Here is a 20,926-nt window from a genome sequence, read left to right on the forward strand (position 1 = left end):
TCAAGCCGAAGCGGAGAAGGTGTGGGGGAAGAGGACAAGGTAGAAGATAGAAGAAACAGACGTCCCAGATGTTGATAATTAATGCAGCTGGATGTCGTAAACATCAGGGTGTATTTTAATACCTCTTTACATCTGTGTATATTTGAAGATTTCTATAATAAAAATCTCTGCAGAGGTTAAGAGCGTGAAAGCAAAATGAATAGAGACAGACTAACTTCACTCCCACTGACAGAACGATCAAGCCTCTGTCCCCAGTGGGCATTTTGGTCATACACAAATGACATCAACAGGACTGCATTTTTAGAAAAATTACTCTGGGAAAAATTTAAAATGAGCCACACCATACAGCTTTGAGGAGGTCAAGTTCTGCTCTCACCACGGTACTTGCTCAAGAGCGCCCTGGAGGTGTGGTACCTCTCCGCACTCTGATGGTCACAGGGCCTGCGTGAGTCGACGCCCTTTTCAGAACTCATAGAACCACAAACTGAAAAGAGCAGAGTGCACGGAGAGTAAATTGTGAATGAACGGAAACAAAATGCCCAGCAACACCCAGGATTTAGCTTGCCATTTTCAGAGATCAGCTCAGGATGAAAGGAAACTGCAGATTTAAGCTTGATAAACCATCTTTGGGGACAGTGAGCCTGAAGAGTAGGGCCAGTGTGCCCAAGAACGAGGTACTCAACACACACACACACACAAAAGACTCAGTGGCCATGACGCTCCCTTCCCATAGACATGATTGCAAGACTTCTAGTACTCACAGCACCGAAGTAAGGAGCCTGGTGCACCACTCCTGTGCCCTCCTCCTCCCGCACGTAGCTGTCAGTAAGCACCGTGAAAGCACCATTCTCCTTGCACTGGAACAGAAAGGTCAGCAGGCACAGTGAATGAAACACTACCATGTCGTTCATCAATTTTGTAACAGTGTATGATAAGAACCTGAAAAAACCTTTTTTTGTTGTTTTAAATAAAGCTAGTCTCCTTAAAAAAAATTTTTTTTTAGAGTCACACACTCTAACCACTGAGCCAGTCAAACGCCCCTGAAAAAACTTTGCACATGCACAATTCTTTTCAGAAAGAGGACAGAATAATTCAGATTGGGAAGAAATATGCTCCTTTCTCCGAATCATTTCTCTCTCAGAAATGAAATAATTGCTTGAAGACTTGAAAATGTTCTAACTTCCTTAGTCATAAAACTGGGCTTTATTAGTTCTTCCAACCTCCCAGCCCTGCCCTTGCTCCCCGCGTGCAGCTTCTCATGCAGCCTCAGAATACGTCTCCTCACCCACCACACCTCTGGAGTGCTGCTCCCAGTCACCTTCCTGTCAGCCCTGCTACAAAGGCAAACCATGAAAAACCTGGAATGGGCACCCAGAGTGACAAGTTCTAGTTCAAGGTGCTCCACATGCTGCAGAGGAACATTACGTAGGTTACTACATAAAATGCTGCAGACCTACTTCTACCTTCATCTCTCATCTATCTCTTTGCACACACCGGTTCAGCTAAACTGACCCTTTGCTTTCTTGTCTTTCTGCCTCTGTAAAATGCACTTTCAGAAATAATTTTCACGGGGCACCTGGCTGGCTCAGTAGGTTGAAGCCTCTGCCTTCAGCTCAGGTCATGGTCTCAGGGTCATGGGATCGAGCCCTGCATCGGGCTCCCTGCGCGGCGGGGAGCCTGCTTCCCCCCCTCTCTCTGCCTGCCTCTCTGCCTACTTGTGATCTCTGTCAAATAAATAAATAAAATCTTAAAAAAAAAAAGAAAGAAATGATTTTCACACTTAATCACACTTAATCCAATGATCTTACGAAAAAGGCACATCGTATTCCTATGTTTCTTTTATTCCTCAAAGATTTTAGAGAGGAGAGAGAGAGGGAAAGAGGAAGAATGGGTGGGGGGGGGGGTACAGGAGTAGAGGGAAAGGGAGAAGCAGACTCCCCACTGAGCAGGGAGTCCGACAGGGGCTCAATCCCAGGACCCTGGGATCACGACCTGAGCCGAAAGCAGATGCTTTAACTGACTGAGCCACCGAGGGGCCCCTAGTGAGAGTTTTAAGAAAAAAAAAAAAAAAAAAAAAAAAATCCAAAGTAAAATATGTTAAGATATACAAGAGAAGAATGGAGCAATGACATTTTTCAGGAGAAACCAGAGGCAAAAAAATGTTTTTTTCAGATGGTATCTGAATTCAGCTTTAAAGAATGGGTTGTACTTGAGCACATCTGACTTTAAAGAAAGGTGAGGGATTTTTTTAAACAGGAGGAAAACGTAGTGAAAACAATTGCAGGGAAGGATGAAAAGCAGTAAAGGAGATGTTTAAAGCAACATCAGAGGATGTGGGTAGGAAGCAGTCAGGCCAAGCGGAGTACACTCGAGAGGAGTGTGGGGGCAGGCGGCTGCAGGCTCACAGGGAGGAGGAAGGTCTTTACAGCTAACCCTTGAACAACGCAGACTGAGGGTCTACATAAACATTTTTCTTCCTAAGAGTGGACAGCAAAAGCCACAAGGTGTTTATTTTCAACTGCCCACCCCAGTCTCCAGGGGACTGAATTAAAGGTGACTGGTGTAGAGATGACACCTGCTGCCCTGAGTACCCAGGGAGCCTGCTGAGGCTGTTGTCAGTCCCCTGGAGCCCTGGGGCCAGGCAGTGCTGCAGATTCCAGCACCCAGGGCTGGCGACAGGAGGCTGGGCCACAGAATGGCCCAGATGGCCGGGAGAGCGCTGGCACTCCCACTCCCAGCCCTCTGGGAACCGGGCTCCGGGACTGCATCAGGACAGCTGTGGCCTGAAGCCTGCTCTTGACGGGCGCAGACTCCTTTCTTAAAGGCACCCCAGCCCACGTGCGGCCACAGCTGCTGATGGCTGTGGGGCAGCTGCCCTATGTCTCCAGGCCTGCTGGGAAGCCACTAGGGCTGCTGACCCAAAGCCAACAGGACGCAGGACATCGCCTTCCTGGTGGGGATCCACTCCCGCCTGGCCCACCAATATGTGGATTTTTTTTTTTTCTTTTTTAGTGAAGTTTTCTTTATTCCTTGTTTTCTAAGAAACTTAAACACAGGGAAGCTGAGTTTTATTAAAGGCTTTTCAGTACTTGCTGAGGTGCTGCTTTTCTCCTTTAGCCTATTAAAATGTAGTTCATACTGCATTACAGATCACTGAGTGTGATTCTGTAAAAATTCCTACTTCTCTACACCATGCTGCAGTTTTTGGACATGCCACATTCAGCCTGGCAATTATTCTCGGAAGTGCTACATCTATACTCAGACTATAAGTTAACTGGTATTTATGCACACATGTTAACTTTTCCAAGTTTATGTATCATGGTTCTGCTAATCTCGTAATATGGAAAATTGACTTTTTCTATTCCAGGACAGTATAAGACGTGCTAAGACTTCGTACTTTGTGTCTTTTTGTAGAGAAAAACTTTTTATATATACTTAATGGTTGGGAAAACAAAGTGTTCAGAACTGTTTAAAATACCAAGAAGCTTTTTTCAATAAATGTATGTATACTACTGAAAATACTATTACATATTTTCTCTTCCTTACGATTTTCTTAATAATTTTTTTCTCTATCTTTTTTTCTCTAAGAATATAGTATATAACACACATAAAATACAAACTATGTGTTAAGCTGACTGTGTTATTGGTAAGGCTTCTGGGCAACAGCAGGCTATAGCGGCTATGTGTAGGGGAGTCAAGAGTCACTGTGCCAGGCGGTGCCACAGTACTTGGACGATGAGAAACATGGGAAAACACCCAAGGAGCACAAAAATGAAGAGACAGATGTGAGCGATACTGTGGATAGAGCCCAAATGGCAGAGGTCACCTGCACTAACCAAACTCTATCCCTGAACAGACGGGGATCAGTGGGAATTCCTGCGGACTCTTTTGGTGATGGTGGTGGGCTTACAACTATGGAATCTCTGTTGCCAGAAAATTAAAACTGCACAAAACAGCTCTGTGACTCTTAAGAAAACTAAGTTACCACATGTATGAACTTTGCCTTGGTGGCCAGGTTTTAGAACACCCGCCTCATCAGTTTCCTTGAAATGAACTCTGTTTATTGTTACACACAGGTTTTATTCTGAGCACTATCTTAAATTTGTTAAAAAAAAAACCAAAAACCAAAAAACCAAAAAAAACAGAATAAAACAAAACAAAAAATCTAAATAAAAACGAAACAAAAAAGAAACAAAAAATCTAATAAATTTCCTGGATGATTTGTAGACTATAAACAACAAAAATATACAAACTTATGTGCTTCCTTTTCTAACTTGAGAAAAGTACTAAAAACATTCCCATAGATTTTAATTATTTTAAACCAAGAAAGCAATACAAACACAATTTAACTTTGTTACTACTAAGACAGACTTTGGATCAGGACATCCACACAAGCCACAGGAAATCCACACAAGACACGGATACCTGATAAGCCACAGACACCCGTGTAAGCCAGGCACACCATACAAGCCATGGGACAGCAGTACAGCGACTCCCACTACAGGCATCATCACAGCGCTCTGGTGACCCAGTACTTAGGTATGGAGCACCCGTGTGGTACAGGTCCTTAAGCTCACCTGCGCAAAATAGTCAAACAGGGGCCTGTATTTCTTGCCTTTGAGACAGATACCAGGAAATCTAGAAAAAGGAGAAAGGCAAACTCATAATTAGACTACAATCCTCAAAGAAATGAAACTGCAGACAATTAAGTCACAACTCCTTCCTGGTTTACTACTTGTTTCTTAGTCGTTAATGCTGGAATGTGTGACCTGAAGGTACTCAGCAGTATAAGCTGAACTTGAAAAACTGATCTTTGGGGTAATAAAGTGTCTCACCTTTCAAAGTTAACACACACACATGCACGAATCAGTATTTTGTATATTCACCTTTCAAGGATCTCATAGTCACTCTCCAACTTATAGAGGGCTGATAATCTGGATTCCATTAAAATGAGTAATTTTCCTCTGACAACATCTAGGAGAGCAAGGGGAAAAGTGGACTTCAGTGACATTCAGCCTTCGGCAGAGTCTAGAAACGCACCAGCACATCCTCCCTTGTGGGGTTCCGTATCGCCCCACCCCATATGCGCAACAGTCACAGAGAAACGCACCAGGGCAGCGACACACGCTGCTTTCCAGACCCAAAGAAGACAAAAACAGCACATGCACGTAACTGAACTTCTCTCCATTTTACATAATCTTTATTTTCTCTGACCAGAGGTAATATAAGGGAATGCTTAAAAACTGTAACATTAACAAACCAAGAAACTCCCTGAGTAAAAGTCCCCGCTCATATTGACACTATCATTTGGGTGTCGCCCTCCAGGTATTTTTCTGTGTGTGTACTAACACAAATCTTATGTCAATGGCTACTTTTAAAAAAAATAATTATGGGATATCAGTCAATACCGTTTTCAGTCTGTCTTTCCATACTATATTGTGAACATCTTTCCATATATCAACACAGACTGTCCTTTCTCACTCTAAATAGCCGCACCATACTCCATCCCAAAGAAGTGCAAGTCATTTTTAACCTATCAATTAATACTAGACACTGAAGTTATTTTCAGATTGTTACTACTGTGAACATGGGGGTAATGAATACCATTGCATTTATCTTTGTACCCTTATTAGAGTGTTTCTGGAGGATACTATTCTAGGAAGAAAAGCTAAAATAAATGTATAAACATTTACAATTTAATAGCAAATGACAAATTGCCTCATAAAAAAGACCAATTTGGTATGACATACCAAAGGATTTTTAAAAAGTTTTTGTTTAAGTAACGTCTACACCCAACATGGGGCTTGAACTCATGTCCCTGAGATCAATAGTTGCATGCTCTTCCAACTGAGCCAGCCAGGCACCCCTGATATACCCAAGGATTTGCTAGAGTCTATGATGTATATTCAGTTTACTGTAAGAAACATGAGAAACAATAGATCATTGAGAAGACCTTTGCGTTTCACTGAAAAGCTACTACAAACAACACTGCCACCCACCAGCTCTGGCTGCATCAGACCTTCACTGTCACCAGAATCTACGTTTTCTGGATAAAACTCAGGACAAATGGCCCACCAGGTACCTGAGTCGCATGCAGGCAGCGGAGGGACAGGACTGAAGTCCTTCCACCTGATGGCCCCTCAGATTATCAGGCTCACTAGAGAATGAATGGCCACATCCCCATGGAGACACAGGGAACTCTTGCCATGGGCCTGCCACTGCCTGGAGAGGCTTTGTGCCCATGGCTGGGAACATAAGAAACCAGCTGCTGATCCTATCTGCTCCTAAGACACTTTTTTTTTTTTTTTAAATTTGAGAGACAGGGAGAGACGAGAGAGGGGAGGGTCAGAGAAAGAGGCAGACACTCCGCTGAGCAAGGAGCCCGATGCAGGACTTGCCTGGCATTCCAGGATCACGACCCGAGCTGAATGCGGTCGCCCAACCAACTGAGCTACCCAAGAATCCCTTCTAAGGCACTTCTAAGAGTAATAAAAACACCTGTTTTCTGGGGCGCCTGGGTGGCTCAGTGGGTTAAAGCCTCTGCCTTCAGTTCAGGTCATGATCCCAGGGTCCTGGGATCGAGCCCCACATCGGGCTCTCTGCTCCGCGGGGAGCCTGCTTCCTCCTCTCTCTCTGCCTGCCTCTCTGCCTAGCTGTGATTTCTGTCAAATAAATAAAATATTAAAAAAAAACAAAAAACAAAAAAAAAACACCTGTTTTCTGAGCATCCCCCTTCCCCCCCCATTCCTTCCCTCGAGCCCTTTGCTTGCTTCATAAGCCGCTGTGAATCAAGTCACCTATCTTGTACGGTCATTTCTTTTCTGATTATGGCTTTCTTTTTTTTCAGGGGTTTCCCTTCCCTCCATAAACTACCCAAACCTGAAGGTAAGAATCTTCTTTTTTCATATAAATCTCTATGGAAAGAGCTTCATGAGGAATTTGGCTAACTCTCTACCAGGAACTATCTGAAAGGCACAGAACTCTCAAGCTCTGGTCCTGACTCTGTGACACAAGGACTTACAATAAATACATATTTCAGTCTTAGTCCCCATTCCTGGCAGAGCTCCTAAAACCCTTGTCATTTCCTAACTGGTAACAGCCACAAAGGGGTCCTTTGTTATGCTAATGAGGGGATGGGGGGGGGGGGAAGCCCCCAGGTCACCTAAGGATGGCTTTCAATCATCAACAGCCAATGATTTAATGAATCCTCCCTAAGTAGTTAAGCTTCCATAACCCCTCACAAGGATGGGGTGCGAAGTCCTTCCAGGTTAGTGAATGCATCCACATGCTCTGAGGGCAGCCCACTCCAGCTCCGTGGGGGACAGAAGTCCTGTGCTCAGGACCCTCCCGGCCTCACCCCATGAACTTCATTCCACTGTTCATGTGTATCCTTTACATCCTTTCCCAATAAACTGGTACAGTGTCTCCTAGCTATGAGCTGCTCTAGCAAATGAATCCAACTCGAGGAGGTCACAGGTCTGTCAGAAGCACAGCACTTGCAACTGCCATCTGCAGTGAGGCTGTAGGGGGGTGGGGGGGACCGCTTGCAGGACTGGACCCTTAACCTGTGCAATTTGATGCTAGTGTCTGAATGAGTTCACTGACTGGTGGGTTCCTGGCAACGATGAGAGGCCACCTCTCTGAGTCTCCAGCTCCTCATCTGTAACAGGGGCATCACGTGTAAAAGTGTATTACAATCTGAAAATTGTAAGGTATCCTTTTTTTATATCTCTCTACTTCTGAAATTTTTATGTGCATTACTTTTTAACCAAAAATGAAAAAACCCACCTCTTGTACAGATTATTTTTCTATTTAAACCTAACACTTTTTCCAAAACTTCTATTTTTAGGGGTGCATGGGTGCCTCAGTCAGGTAAGCATCTGCTTTTGGGTTAGGTCATGGTCCCAGGGTCCTGGGATCAAGCCCCGAGTCAGGCTCCCTGCTTAGCACAGAGCCTGCTTCTCCCTCTCACTCTGCCCCTCCCCATTGCTCATATTCTTTCTCTCTCTCAAATAAATAAAATCTTAAGAAAACAAAAAAAATGACAACAAACTTTTAGTTTTACACCAAAAGAAATGTAAGCCTTCCTTCTATCCCAAAATAAGGTTATAGTGATCTTCTCTGTATCAGTCATAAATAACCAGGCCCACACTTACCTTTAATCTTCACGTACTGCATGTCTGGATTAACACACAAGGCAAGGTTACTAGGTAGAGTCCAGGGAGTGGTCGTCCAAGCCACCAAGGACACATTTTCATCTTCCTCCAACGGGAAAGTTACAAACACTGAAGGGTCTTGAACATCCTGAGATAAAATGAGATAAAACACCTTTTTATAAAATCCATAATAATAGGTGCAGAAGAAAAGGGAACTGATCCTAAAAACCAGATTTCCAGAATAAAATCCAGCTGCCATATTTATAAAAAGAAAATACAAAACAAGAAATTCCAATTTAATTTCTTTATATTCTTGAAAAATGTTTTAACAATTTCGTAGTCATAAGTAAAACATTTTAAATGTATCAAGAGGAATATGCATTAGAAGTTTCACTATTATAATGACCTACTTTTATAATAAATCCATTAAAAGTCAGCTCAACAAAATAATGCTTCCGAAAGGAAGAATTATTCTTTATTCCAAAATAAAAGAATGAGTCATTTTTAAACACCATGTACTTAAAACTGCAATATGCCAATATTAATTCAGTTCATTAAATAAAAAATTGGTTCCAACTCTATGGCAACATGAAAATATCAAGGATTTAAAAATATTTAACAAACAGCTCCGAAGTAGAAAAACTCATCCCCTGACCCAGGCCAACTCACCGAGTTCTGAATCAAGTGCCCTGAGAAGGAGGAGCTCTGCAAACTTCATCTCATCCACACAGGAACCGTCAGACACACCCGAAGGAGTGCTGGCCTGTGCGCCTCAAATGCCAGCATCAGGAATCCCAGACACTGAGGCGCTACTCCAAGAAGGCTGGACATGGAGCACCCGAATGAAAGACATACCCTACGATTCTCTTTTGCTGAAAATGACATCAGTGGGACCACTAACAGAATCAACCTACAGATTAGATGGTAATACTTAACAATGTTGATTCCCTAACTTCAATTACTTAAGAGTATGGATTTTAAGAAATATGTACTTAAACCTTTAGAGGAAAAGGGACATCATGGCTTCAACCTACTCTCAAAGGGCCCTGTTCTACCGCCATTTCCTAGAGGGAGAGCGGACAATGCAGATGTGCTGAAAGAGGGTGGCCATCAATTATGAACTTTTCAGTAAGTCTAAAATTATGTCAAAAGTTAGAAATAAAAACAAACCTTAGTTGCAACCAACATAACTGTAGATTGGCTAGAGAGAAAAGACAGAAAATGCTAAGGGCTGGCAAGAAAGCCAAGTACTCACTGGCTGGAGGGAGTACAGATTAGGACATCCAGAGTAGGAGGCAGCAAACCACGATGCACGGGCCAACTCTGGCCTCACCCGTGTTCTTATACCACAAGAACAAAGAATGATTTTGACAGAGTTGAGTACTTGCAACACAGAACATCCAGCCCACAAGGCCTAACATACTATCTGGCACTTCACAGTTTGCCGACCCTGGTACTAGAGCTAAGTGTTAAGTACACCCTATGACTCAGTAATTCCACTCCAGGGTATGTAACCCATAGAAGACATGTGTATGCATGCTCCCCACTTCTAGAACGTTCATAGTAGCACTACTGATCAGAGCTCCAAACTGGGAATCACCTAGATACTCATCAATGGTACAGTGCGTAAGGTAAGTGCCAGACAGTAATTAGAACGATGATCTACAACTATACACAACATGGATGACTTTTCACAAACATAACCTTGAGCAAGAGAGGTCAGGCACAATAAAGAATGTAGGGCACAATTCATGTATGTATAATACAATGTCTGAAAATTCAGATGACGTAAAAAAGATAAATACTTTTACATACCACAACTGGTGTACCTTTTGGAAAAGAAACTCAGTTTACTTCTGCACAGCCTGCTCATCCCAGGCGAATGCACTTGTGTACTTACAGAAGAGGATACCCTCTAAAAGCTCTAGGAGCTCACAGCTAGTCTGGGGATCTAACATGAGGAAATCTAGAAGCCAAAGAAAACTGCAGCATAAGTACGCAGGATTCACGTTCAAAAATGTTCTCAGCAACACTGTTTGCTACCATTCAAAACACCTGAAAATGTCTATTCAAAGAATGAATACGCTGCAATCTGTCATATCAAACACTGTCCAGCAGACAAAAATGAACTCAAAACTACATGTGTCAAGGTGAAGAATCTTTAAAACTTAATGCTTCCTACGAACGGCAAGGTATGGAGTAAGTGCAATGGATGGGGTAAGGACAAGCCTAAGGGGGCTACATATTGTTTGTGAACACTTAGGCAGATAGTAAAAGTATAAAATCGTGCATGGAAAGAAACACTGGATTCGGCACAGCTGTCACCTATCAGGCTGTAAGGAAGTGGAGAGAAATGTGCTGTAAATACATAAACTGTGGACTATTCACTTCACAGGAGCTAGAACAAAAGATCCCTAACTCCACAGAACACAGATGACGTCACAAACATCATGCTGAGAAAAGCCAGATACAAATGAAAGCCATTTTAAACAGTGACCTCTGTTCATGACACACGTGCCGAAGGAAGGACATCGACAACATGAGATGTTCCAATTTAGAGGACCGTGGAGACATAACCAGCAAAATTCATTATAGGAAACTCTATAAGATAAAACCTGTTTCCTAAACAATGATTTGCAAGGGAAAAAAGGGGAAGACAGCAAAATGGAGACCACGATGAAAAGAGACCCGAAAGACAACTGCAGCCACACGTGAGCCTTTCTTAGATCCTGACTTTAAAAAACAACAAAGAACAGAGGGGAAAAGGCCTGGTATTTGAGAGACATACAGAAATGTGAACAATGGGGCACCTGGGTGGCTCAGCTGTTAAGCGTCTGCCTTCGGCTCAGGTCATGATCCCAGGGTCCCGGGATTCAGCCCCGCATCGGGCTTCCTGCTTATTAGCAGGAGGCCTGCTTCTCTCTCTCCCACTCCCCTGCTTGTATTCCCTATTTTGCTTTGTCTTTCTCTGTCAAATAAATAAATAAAATCTTAAAAAAGAAAATGTGAACACTGATAATATCTAGGCATTAGACCATTATAATAGGTATTTCATATTACTGATAACTGAGGACTGTCTTAGGTGTAATAACTGCACTATGGTAATGTGAAAAAAACAAAGATTTCTTGTGTTTGAAAGATATTTAATGTACAACAAAATTTTCAAACAAACTAGGTCCTTTAAAAACAAAGAGGGCTAGATGAGGTCTCAGAAATGAAAACACCTCCTGAGAACACACATGAGAAGAGAAGTTCCACGTTTCAAACTCACCGCCTTTACCGCCTTCTAGATAAGGTAAAGCAGTGATGCGCTTTGGTGAACATGAGACCCGTCTCAACTCTCCTTTCACAGCAGTGACAGGAGTTACTCCATTCATCAGACAAAAAGATCATAATACTGCCCACCAAGGACAAATCAGATTTGCTTCCAAATACTTGTAACAAATGACTAACACCACAAGGTCCCAGATGAGGCATCCTCATTCAAACCAAGACCTCTTCCAAAAGAAACAGGGCAGAGCTGGACTAATTAACCCGAGAGAGGCACAAAGATACGGTCAAAACAAGCAGACGCTGTCAGGCAGAGATACACCATTCACAAATCTCAAGGGGATAAAAAATCCCTCACTTTTACCCTTTATAGAGCCTCAGTTCAGTGACTGGCAACATTACCAGCACTCCGTAAGAAATGGTCAATCTGACGGACTCCCCAGGCTAACATTCCACACCGGGGACTGGCTACTGTGATCACAACCCTTTAATTTCCATGCGTACAAGTTAATGCCCGATGACATCACACGCACCTTGTAGTTCTGGTGAGATTCGAAGTTGGACAGTGGAGTGTTGCATGCGGTGGAGAAAGGCATGACTTTCACACCTCTATACACAAGGCCTTTATCATAGAGCTGCTTGAAGACCCACCTAGCAAGTAAAGACACAGTTTCACAATAATGACACAACCAAAATTCTGTCTCCCCAAACTCAGATATTTATGTGTTTGTCTAGAGTTTCTATCAGCCAATCAAATGGAAAAATCATGTCTCTCAACTGTGGACTAGCTGGCAAATTAAAACAGATTCGTAGGAGACATCGTATAGACATTAAAAGTGGTAGCATCTGTCCATGGAAGGATGTTCGTGACTTGATGTTGCGTGAGAAAAGCAATCCACACCATACTGTCCACTGACATCCTAACTGGAAAAACTGTACATATCCATACACTTACATTTTTCAGAGATGCTGAAAAAGCAAATTTTTACCAATATGTTAACCAATATGTTAACAATATTGTTGGGATTTCAGTTTTTGCTTTTCTTAATAGTTTTCTGGTGTATTGCTTAAATTTTACTATATTGTGGGCAGTTTTACAAAGGCAATTTAAAAGGAATAAATAATTCGGATTAGGATATCTCTCCTACAGTTAGTCAAAAACTTTTATTAAACATTTAACAATGTTGCTTTAAGCTAAATGTACCAAGATGCTGAAATGTCAATGGTAACAGACATCATGGGGTCTCCTGTGCAGACCTGTCAGGATGTCAGGATGCATTGGTGGGAACCCTTAATTCTGTCTTTATGTATAGTTTTTATAGTCCAATTCCTATGTTTTGGTACAATAAATAAACTCTTTCCCACTTGTTAAAATACATTTTTATGGAAAACTGTGAACATTTTTTCATAGTATTGCTTGGCTTTAAACAAAGATTAAAAAGTGATGTTCGATGTAAAATTGCCCAAGTTTATTATATTTTTACTGAGGCGTAACTGACACGTAGCACTGTATTAGATTCAGGAGTGCAACACGAAGATTTGGTATTTGTACACACTGCACAATCATCACCACAGTAAGTCTACTTACCCTCTACCACAAAGGTTACAACAATTTTTTTCTTATGAGATCTTTTAAGATTTATCATCTGGGCAACTTAAAACATGCACAATATCATTGACTATGGTCACCATGCTGTGTGCTCTGTCTCCGTGATTTTCTTGTAACTGCAAGTTTGTACGTCTTGACCTCCCTTTACCCACTGCCCACATCCAAATTCTTCTTTCCCCGGCAAATACCATTCTGTTCTGTGTCTGTAAGTTTTGTTATTTTATCTTTTTAAAGATTTTATTTATTTACTTGAGAAAGAGAGAGAGAGGAGGGGAACAGCAGGAAGAGGGAGAGGGAGAAGTAGGCTTCCCAGTGAGCAGGGAGCCCAACGCAGGGCTTGATCCTAGGACCCTGGGATCATGACCTGAGCAGAAGGCAGACACTTAACTGACTGAGCCACCCAGGTGCCCCAAGTTTTGTTATTTTAGATTCTGCATCTAAGTGAAATCAAAAGGTATTTCTTTCTGACTTAGGTCGTTTAGTGTAATACCTCAAGGTCCACCATGTTGTCAAATGGCAAGAATTACTCTTTCTTACTCTATTTTACACTCCCTCCCCCCATCCCATCCTTTTTCTCTTAAGAGGAAGAGAGGAAGTGGGGGAGAATGGAGAGAGCGGGAGAATCTTCAACAGGCTGCATACCCAGTATGGAGCCTGATGTGGGGCTCAATCTCACAACCCTGAGATTGTGACCTGAGCCGAAATCAAAAGTTGGATGCCTAACTGACTGAGCCACCAGGGCCCCCACCCCACATCTTTTTTTTTTTTTTTTTTTTAAAGATTTTATTTTGAAGAAAGAGAGGGGAGCAGGTAAGCAGGAGAGTGGAGGAGGTAGGAGGAGAGAGACTCTCAAGCAGACTCCACCCTGAGCACAGAGCCTGATGCGGGGCTCCATCCCACTCACCCTGACATTGTGACTGGAGTCAAAATCAAACAGTCTGATGCTCAACTGCCTGAGTCACCCAGACACCCACCCTTGCTTTCTCTTTTTTAATCTGTCAATCAGTCAGTACACTCTCAGGTTGGTATCATACCCTGGCTACTGTAAATAATATTGTGATGAACGTTAAGGGTACATACATCTTTTTTGAATTAGTGTTTCAGGGGTTTTTGGATAAATACCCAGAAGCAGAATTACTGCATCATATGGTATTTCTATTTTTTTTTTTAAAGATTTATTTATGGGGCGCCTGGGTGGCTCAGTGGGTTAAAGCCTCTGCCTTCGGCTCAGGTCATGATCCCAGAGTCCTGGGATCGAGCCCCGCATCGGTCTCTCTGCTCTGCCGGGAGCCTGCTTCCTCCTCTCTCTCTTTCTGCCTGCTTCTCTGCCTAATTGTGATCTCTGTCTGTCAAATAAATAAATAAAATCGTTAAAAAAAATAAAAATAAAAGATTTATTTATTTATTTGACAGCGAGAGATCACGAGTAGGCAGAGAGGCAAGCAGAGAGAGAGGAGGAAGCAGGCTCCCCACTGAGCAGAGAGCCTGATGTGGGGCTCGATCCCAGGACCCTGAGATCATGACCTGAGCTGAAGGCAGAGGCTTAACCCACTGAGCCACACAGGTGCCCCGTGGTATTTCTATTTTTAGTATTTTGAGGTCCTCTTTACTGTAGGGCCCCACTTGACTCCATTTCATTGAGGTTTTTTCTTGTTCTGTTTAGAACTTACTCCTCTGTCTCCTCATTTTGCTTGATGCTCGGGGTTTGTTTCTTTGTACCATGTAAAACCGCTACCTCTCCCAGTTGAAGGAGCAGTCTCCTGTGGGAGATGAACTTTATTGTTCAACCTTGCCCTAGAGCTCTTGGTTATCTCTCCAAATTTGTGACTGCCTAAGCAGCCTGACTTATTCTCAATAGTTCACTGGTGGTGAGAGTGTTCCAAGACCTGTGAGTGTACCAGGGTGGGCTCTCTATCTGTCAGAACCTAGTTTCAGGCTGAATGTGAACCCAGACACTCGAGCAGCAGTTTTTGCAAAGTACGCAAATAGAGGGGGGCGCCTGGGTGGCTCAGCTGGTGAAAGGTCTGCCTTCGGCTCTGGTCATGACCCCAGGATCCTGGGATCAAGCCTCGTGTAAGGCTCCCTGCTCAGTGGAGTCTGCTTCTCCCTCTCTCTCTCCCCCTGTGTTCTCTCAAATAAAAAAATAAAATCCTAAAAAAATAAAAAATAAAGTACACAAATGTGTACAGCCCTGTGGGACCACACTGTAAAGCTTGTGGACTTCCAGATCAGGCAATTTGGTCCCATGGCTAACAGTTGCAAAAACTGGGTATCCATACAAATATATAGACGTCTTTCTGGGAGATATCAGTGAGCTGCAGTGAGGCTGAGGGACAGCACAAATATGGTGTCCCCTGGGGCACATTCCCAAGGGCACCTTTGTTGCCTATAGATACAGTAGTAAACCGAAAGCCAGCCCCTCAGGCTGAAGTTCTACAAGTAAATCAATCGATCAGTCTCCGCCTCCCAGTGCCCATCTTGATGTGGGCCTTCTGTTGTGGAGGAGTTGTTCAGCTGGTCCCCAGGGAACTGGAGGTCTGTGTGAGCAGGCGGCTTCAGGTCTTCCCATGCCACCACCGCGGCACAAATTACTTTTTTTTTTTTTTTTAAGGTTTTATTAATCTACTTGGGGAAGGGGGAGAAAACAAGCAGTGGGAGAGGCAGAGGGAGAGACTCCCCGCTAAGCACAGAGCCTGATGTGGGGCTCAGTCCCAGGACCCCGAGATCATGACATAAGCTGAAGTCAGATCTTAACCAACTGAGCCACCCAGGTACCCCTCAAATTGCCCAAGTTTAAACTCAGTCTTAAATTACATACTTTGTATGTATGTATTTATTTTCAGTCTTAAATTACATACTTTGATTCAAGGATATTCACAGAAGACTAGAGAAGGAGTATTATCCTAAGACCCAGTTTGAGACCTAGGAATCATAAAATAAACTGTGATCTCACGCAAGTCGGTCACCTGTCTTCACCTTGAATAGGGTCCAAACCCAATACCCAGGACTCTATGAATCATGTGGGGAAACTGATAGGGAAGTACTTTATGTAGTCAAAAGCACCAACTCCACCTAAATTATCCACCATTATTAATGTCATCATTATTAAAGATATCTCCTACTATCTTTTTATATTCCCTCTAAACCTACATACCTTATTTATCTGCTAATGTGTTCCCCAGTAATATTCTAATACTTAGAAGCTTTTTAAAAAATGAGTTATTTATTTATTTTATTTACTTGAAAGAGAGAGACAGAGACAGCAAGACAGAGCACAGGCAGGGAGAGGAGGGAGAAGCAGGCTCCCTGCTGAGCAGGGACTAGATCTCCCTGACCTGGGCCTAAGGCAGATGCTTCATCAACCAAGAGCCCTAATGCTGAGAAGCTTTAGAAACTGTTTTCTCTGATTCAAGTATGGTTTTATGTAAAGTAAGAAGTACTGTGTAGTGCTATATTGTCCAACATGGTAGGCACTAGTCACATATGCTCTTTTTTAAAAAAAAAAAAAATTATTTTTAAGTAATCTCTGTACCCAACATGAGGTTTGAACTTCTAACCCTGAGATCAAGAGTCACATGCTCCACTAACTGAGCCAGTCAGGCACCCCAACAGAGCCACATTTAAGTGCTCGGGAGGTGTGTAACCCAAATTGTGGTTTTTAGGCTTTTCTGATCTTAAGAAGTCTAGCTGTTCAGTGAATGGAAAGCTCCCTCTTGAGACTCTTATCAGCTTCCAACCTTGCATCCTGGAGATGGGTCTGGAGATGAGATCACAGGGGCCTGTCAAGTCAGAGGGTCTGAGAACTGCCCCCCAAGGCAACTAGCTCCTCAGAGGCCAAGGACTTGTGCCAACCATGTAGCACAGATCTCGATTAACAGCAATGCAAGCAGGTGGACAGGAAGGCAGTAAGAGCCACAAGTGCCTACAAAGCGCACAAAGGAAGTGCATCGTACCAAAGAGCTTTGCAACTCACCTGTCACTATGCGTAATTTAATAAAAGAGGCCTTCCTCCAGGCCCAGGTCTGTGCTTAGGGCAGTCGGCAGTCATAATAAGGGTGTCTGTCTGCCCCGTAAGGAGATGTAATGATTCTCATATAATTGTAAGAGGTTCACCTATTAAGACTTTGGCATTGTAACACTTGTTTTGTAATAGTAAAAAGAAGCAACGCTAGTAGAAAGAAGTAACTTGCTATGCAAGTGACTGCACTATACAACTTGTCTCAGTATAAAACACAAGTACACAATCTCTTAGGCTTAATAAACAAAAACACTTCTGAAACTTAATTTCCTTAAATTTGGTACCAATTTGGCCAAAAACAAACAAACAACAACAACAAAAAAACCCACCAAAAAACCCCCCTCAATACCCTTTAACTGACATCAGGCCATTTATATTCTTTGTTTTGTTCACTTAGCATGAACAATTGTGTGTTCTGATGCAAAAATACTGATGTATTTGATTACAGGTTGCTGCTAAACCTGTTGGAGCCATTATATGCTACAGAGTACATGCATATCCTATTACCTTAGCAGAATCCAAAATTTATTGAATTATAAAACAAATCTAGGGGTCAATAAACAGCTGGTAAACAGAAGATTTTCAGGACAGTAAAGATACTCTGTATGATGCTAGCATGATGGCTACATGTCATTTGTTCAAACCTACAGAACATACAACACCAAGAGTGACCCTTAACGTAAACTATAGACTTTGGGTGATTATGATGTGTCAGTGTATGTCATCAATGGTAACAAATGAGTCACTCTGAGGGGGGCTGTTGGTGGTGGAGGAGGCCATGCATGCCTGGGGCAGGAACAGGGGAAATCTCTGTACCTTCCTCTCAATTTTGCTATGAACTGAAAGGTGCTCAAAATAAATCAAGCTTTAAAAACAAAAAACAAATCCATCCCAAATTATCTTTAGATAAGTAATTGTGAATCTGAAAAACCGATTCATGCTAGAGGCTCTCTCCACTACGCAATAAACAGAATATTCATTATAATTAAATTTCAAGTAAACCTACCAGACAGATTCCATGAATTGTGGATATAGAGTTTTGTAGTCATTGTCAAAGTCAATCCATCGGCCAAGTCTGGTAACAGTGGACTTTAAAAATATGAATGTTAGAGTTATTAAACAATGATATTTGTTATTGCACATCAATGTATCTCATTTCTATCGTCACCACATATACAATGATTTTGGGAAAACAAAACAACCAATGTTTCAGGTAAACCTATGCAATAAACAACGCACTATGTAAGGTTAAGAACCAGTTTTCTTTGCATTCATCCTATATGCAGATGATGTCAGTTAAAAATATTAGGATTCCTCTATAAAAGTTTACCCACACTACCATTGGGCATACACCACAGGTGTAACTGTTGCTGGCAAGAATCATCAATGGATGCTAAAATTCATAAACAGAAGTATAAGATATAGGGTATTTGCAAAGACTCCCCCACAGCATACTTAATCACAAAGGAAAAACTGCAAATTAACAATGGAAAAATCTGACATATATTACCTTAGTGAACAAAATTAATGTCAAGAATGAGATGTACTAGCATCACAGGCCTCCTGATAATGACAGAGCGAGAAGGGCATGATGTCACTTCTGAGTATTCTTGTAAAAAATGCGTACATAATCTAAACTTAATCATGAGAAAACACCAGACTTTGGGGCACTTTCTACAAAATAACCAATCTGTACTCTTTAAAAGTGACAAGGTTGGGTGCCTGGCTGGCTCAGTTGGAAAATCATCTGACTCTTGATTTTGGGGTTGTAAACTTGAGGCCCATGTTGGGTGTAGAAATTAAATAGGTAAATAAACTTAAAAAGAAAAGTGATAAGGTCATAAAAGACAAAGAAAGATTGAGGGAATCCTCCGGGTTTAAGTAGGATAAGGAAGTATGACAATTATATGCAATGTGTGTTCCTAGACTGGATCCTGGATCAGAAATAATTAGTGGATAGGGCGGCTGTGTGGCTCAGTGGGTTAAGCCTCTGCCTTCGGCTCAGGTCATGATTTCAGGGCCCTGGGATCAAGCCCCGCATCGGGCTCTCTGCTCAGCAGGGAGCCTGCTTCCTCCCTCTCTGCCTGCCTCTCTGCCTACTTGTGATCTTTGTCTGTCAAATAAATAAATAAAATCTTTAAAAAAAAAAGAAAAGAAATAATTAGTGGAACAACTGGTGTAATTTGAAGAAAGTCTATTATACTGTATCTGTTAATTTGTTGCTTTTGATAATTATGTTATGATTATTAAAGGTGTCAGAATTTGGGAAAGGAGAATATAGGGGAATTTTTCATAACTATTTTTGAAATTTTTTGCTATGTCAAAATGAAAAGTTAAAAAATTAAAAAAAAATTTTTAAGGAAAAAAAAGCCACATGCATATTATTATCATTATTATTTTAAAAGATTTTATTTATTTATTTGACAGAGTGAGAGATCACAACTAGACAGAGAGGCAGGCAGAGAGAGAGGAGGAAGCAGACTCCCTGCGGAGCAGAGAGCCCGATGTGGGGCTCGATCCCAGGACCCTGAGATCATGACCTGAGCTGAAGGCAGCGGCTTAATCCACTGAGCCACCCAGGCGCCCCCACATGCATATTATATTCATTAGACTTTTCCTTCTGGCAGCCAGGCAAGAAAGTCTGACTGCATCAAGTTAGAAAAAAAAATTATTTTTAACAAAAAGTTTAAAAAATTGAAAAATAAAAAGTTAGGAGAGAATTGAGGAGCTTGATTTCTCAGGTTGATGAAATCAGATTTTATTTACTAGCAAAGAGAAGCCACTCATAATTTTGAGCAGGGAAGACAATGATGAGCAGTCTTGTGAGAGAGATAACCTGGCAGGGTGAGTGCAAAGAAAGGGAGCCACAAGCCCAATCAAGAGATGGTTACAGAAACTCAGGGAGTGGGGTAGGGAGCCAGGGAGATTGTAGGAATGCAATGACTTGACAAGAGACACTGAAGAAAAAGACTTGATAGGATTTGTCATTTGATTTGATGGTGAGGATAGTGTGTGAGGCCTGGAAGACTGATACTATCCACAGACCAGGAAACTCTCAATTTTCCAACAGCAGGTTTGAGAAGTCAAAGTGGTGAGAGAGATGGAAAAACAGAAGTCAGACATGTTTTTAGGTACACGGACACACTAGCTGGAGAACCAGGGAAGATGGGGGGACCTCTGCTCCTCCCCCTATCAGAATGAGAGAGACAGGGGCTCTGTCAGCCCTTCACAGAACTTATAAACAGAAGCAGTAGGTAGGATGGAAGTCAAATTAACAGAACACTGAGGCCAAATCTGAATTTAACACCAGAATTTTTTTTACTGCAACATTCAAGTTAATCTTTTTGCTAGGACAGCCTGATTCCTCTTATATACAGTGAGTAGGTAGGAGATTAAGCACCGAAGACAGTCAAGTGCATAGATAAGAGAGGGCGCAGTTTAAGCTCACAGCTTAATAGTGTTGTAGGTAGAAACTAAATACTTCTTTAAAGAGGGCGGTCAACCCTCCTATGTCAAAACCTCACACAGATAGCCATACTGTTGGATGTTTCTCATAAAAAGTACAAAAGGGGTATAAACCTTTTCAACTCCATTTAAAAATTAAAGTTTTCGTTCATTCCACTGAAAATAACCCAACATACCTTCCACTCAGTAGAATATCTCATCACAATTGCTCGGCACTGATTGTTATACTCCACAATCCCCATTTTGGCTACATCCTCTGGTCCTCTGATTCCCAGTGTCTTATCAATTTCATATTCCTGAAAATTTGCAGTAAGACTGTTAATATCCCTGCCCTCTGAAATAAATGCAATTCAGCAACTCTAGCAAATAACAGATTTTTAAAAATTGGATCTCAAAAATCTAGAGAAA

The 20,926-nt window shown here is 42.1% G+C and overlaps 1 protein-coding gene across 3 annotated transcripts in view; it reads right to left on the reverse strand.

Moving 5' to 3' along the window:
- The window catches only part of IARS1 (isoleucyl-tRNA synthetase 1), a 68,146-nt gene that overhangs the window by 38,859 nt on the left and 8,361 nt on the right, over nucleotides 1-20,926 (reverse strand). For all 3 annotated transcript variants that reach the window (XR_006820774.1, XM_046022629.1, XM_046022630.1), the window contains exons 4-10: nucleotides 20,695-20,814; nucleotides 18,060-18,142; nucleotides 11,960-12,077; nucleotides 8,157-8,304; nucleotides 4,887-4,974; nucleotides 4,578-4,638; nucleotides 762-857 (exon numbers count right to left, since the gene is read on the reverse strand). Coding sequence is in view for 2 of the 3 variants with exons in the window: in XM_046022629.1 (XP_045878585.1) it covers nucleotides 762-857; nucleotides 4,578-4,638; nucleotides 4,887-4,974; nucleotides 8,157-8,304; nucleotides 11,960-12,077; nucleotides 18,060-18,142; nucleotides 20,695-20,814 (714 nt within the window). In the remaining variant the exon portion in view is untranslated. The remainder of the gene's footprint in view (nucleotides 1-761; nucleotides 858-4,577; nucleotides 4,639-4,886; nucleotides 4,975-8,156; nucleotides 8,305-11,959; nucleotides 12,078-18,059; nucleotides 18,143-20,694; nucleotides 20,815-20,926) is intronic.

The sequence above is a fragment of the Meles meles genome, chromosome 11 (genome assembly GCF_922984935.1).
Source record: "Meles meles chromosome 11, mMelMel3.1 paternal haplotype, whole genome shotgun sequence".
Classification (NCBI taxonomy): domain Eukaryota; kingdom Metazoa; phylum Chordata; class Mammalia; order Carnivora; family Mustelidae; genus Meles; species Meles meles.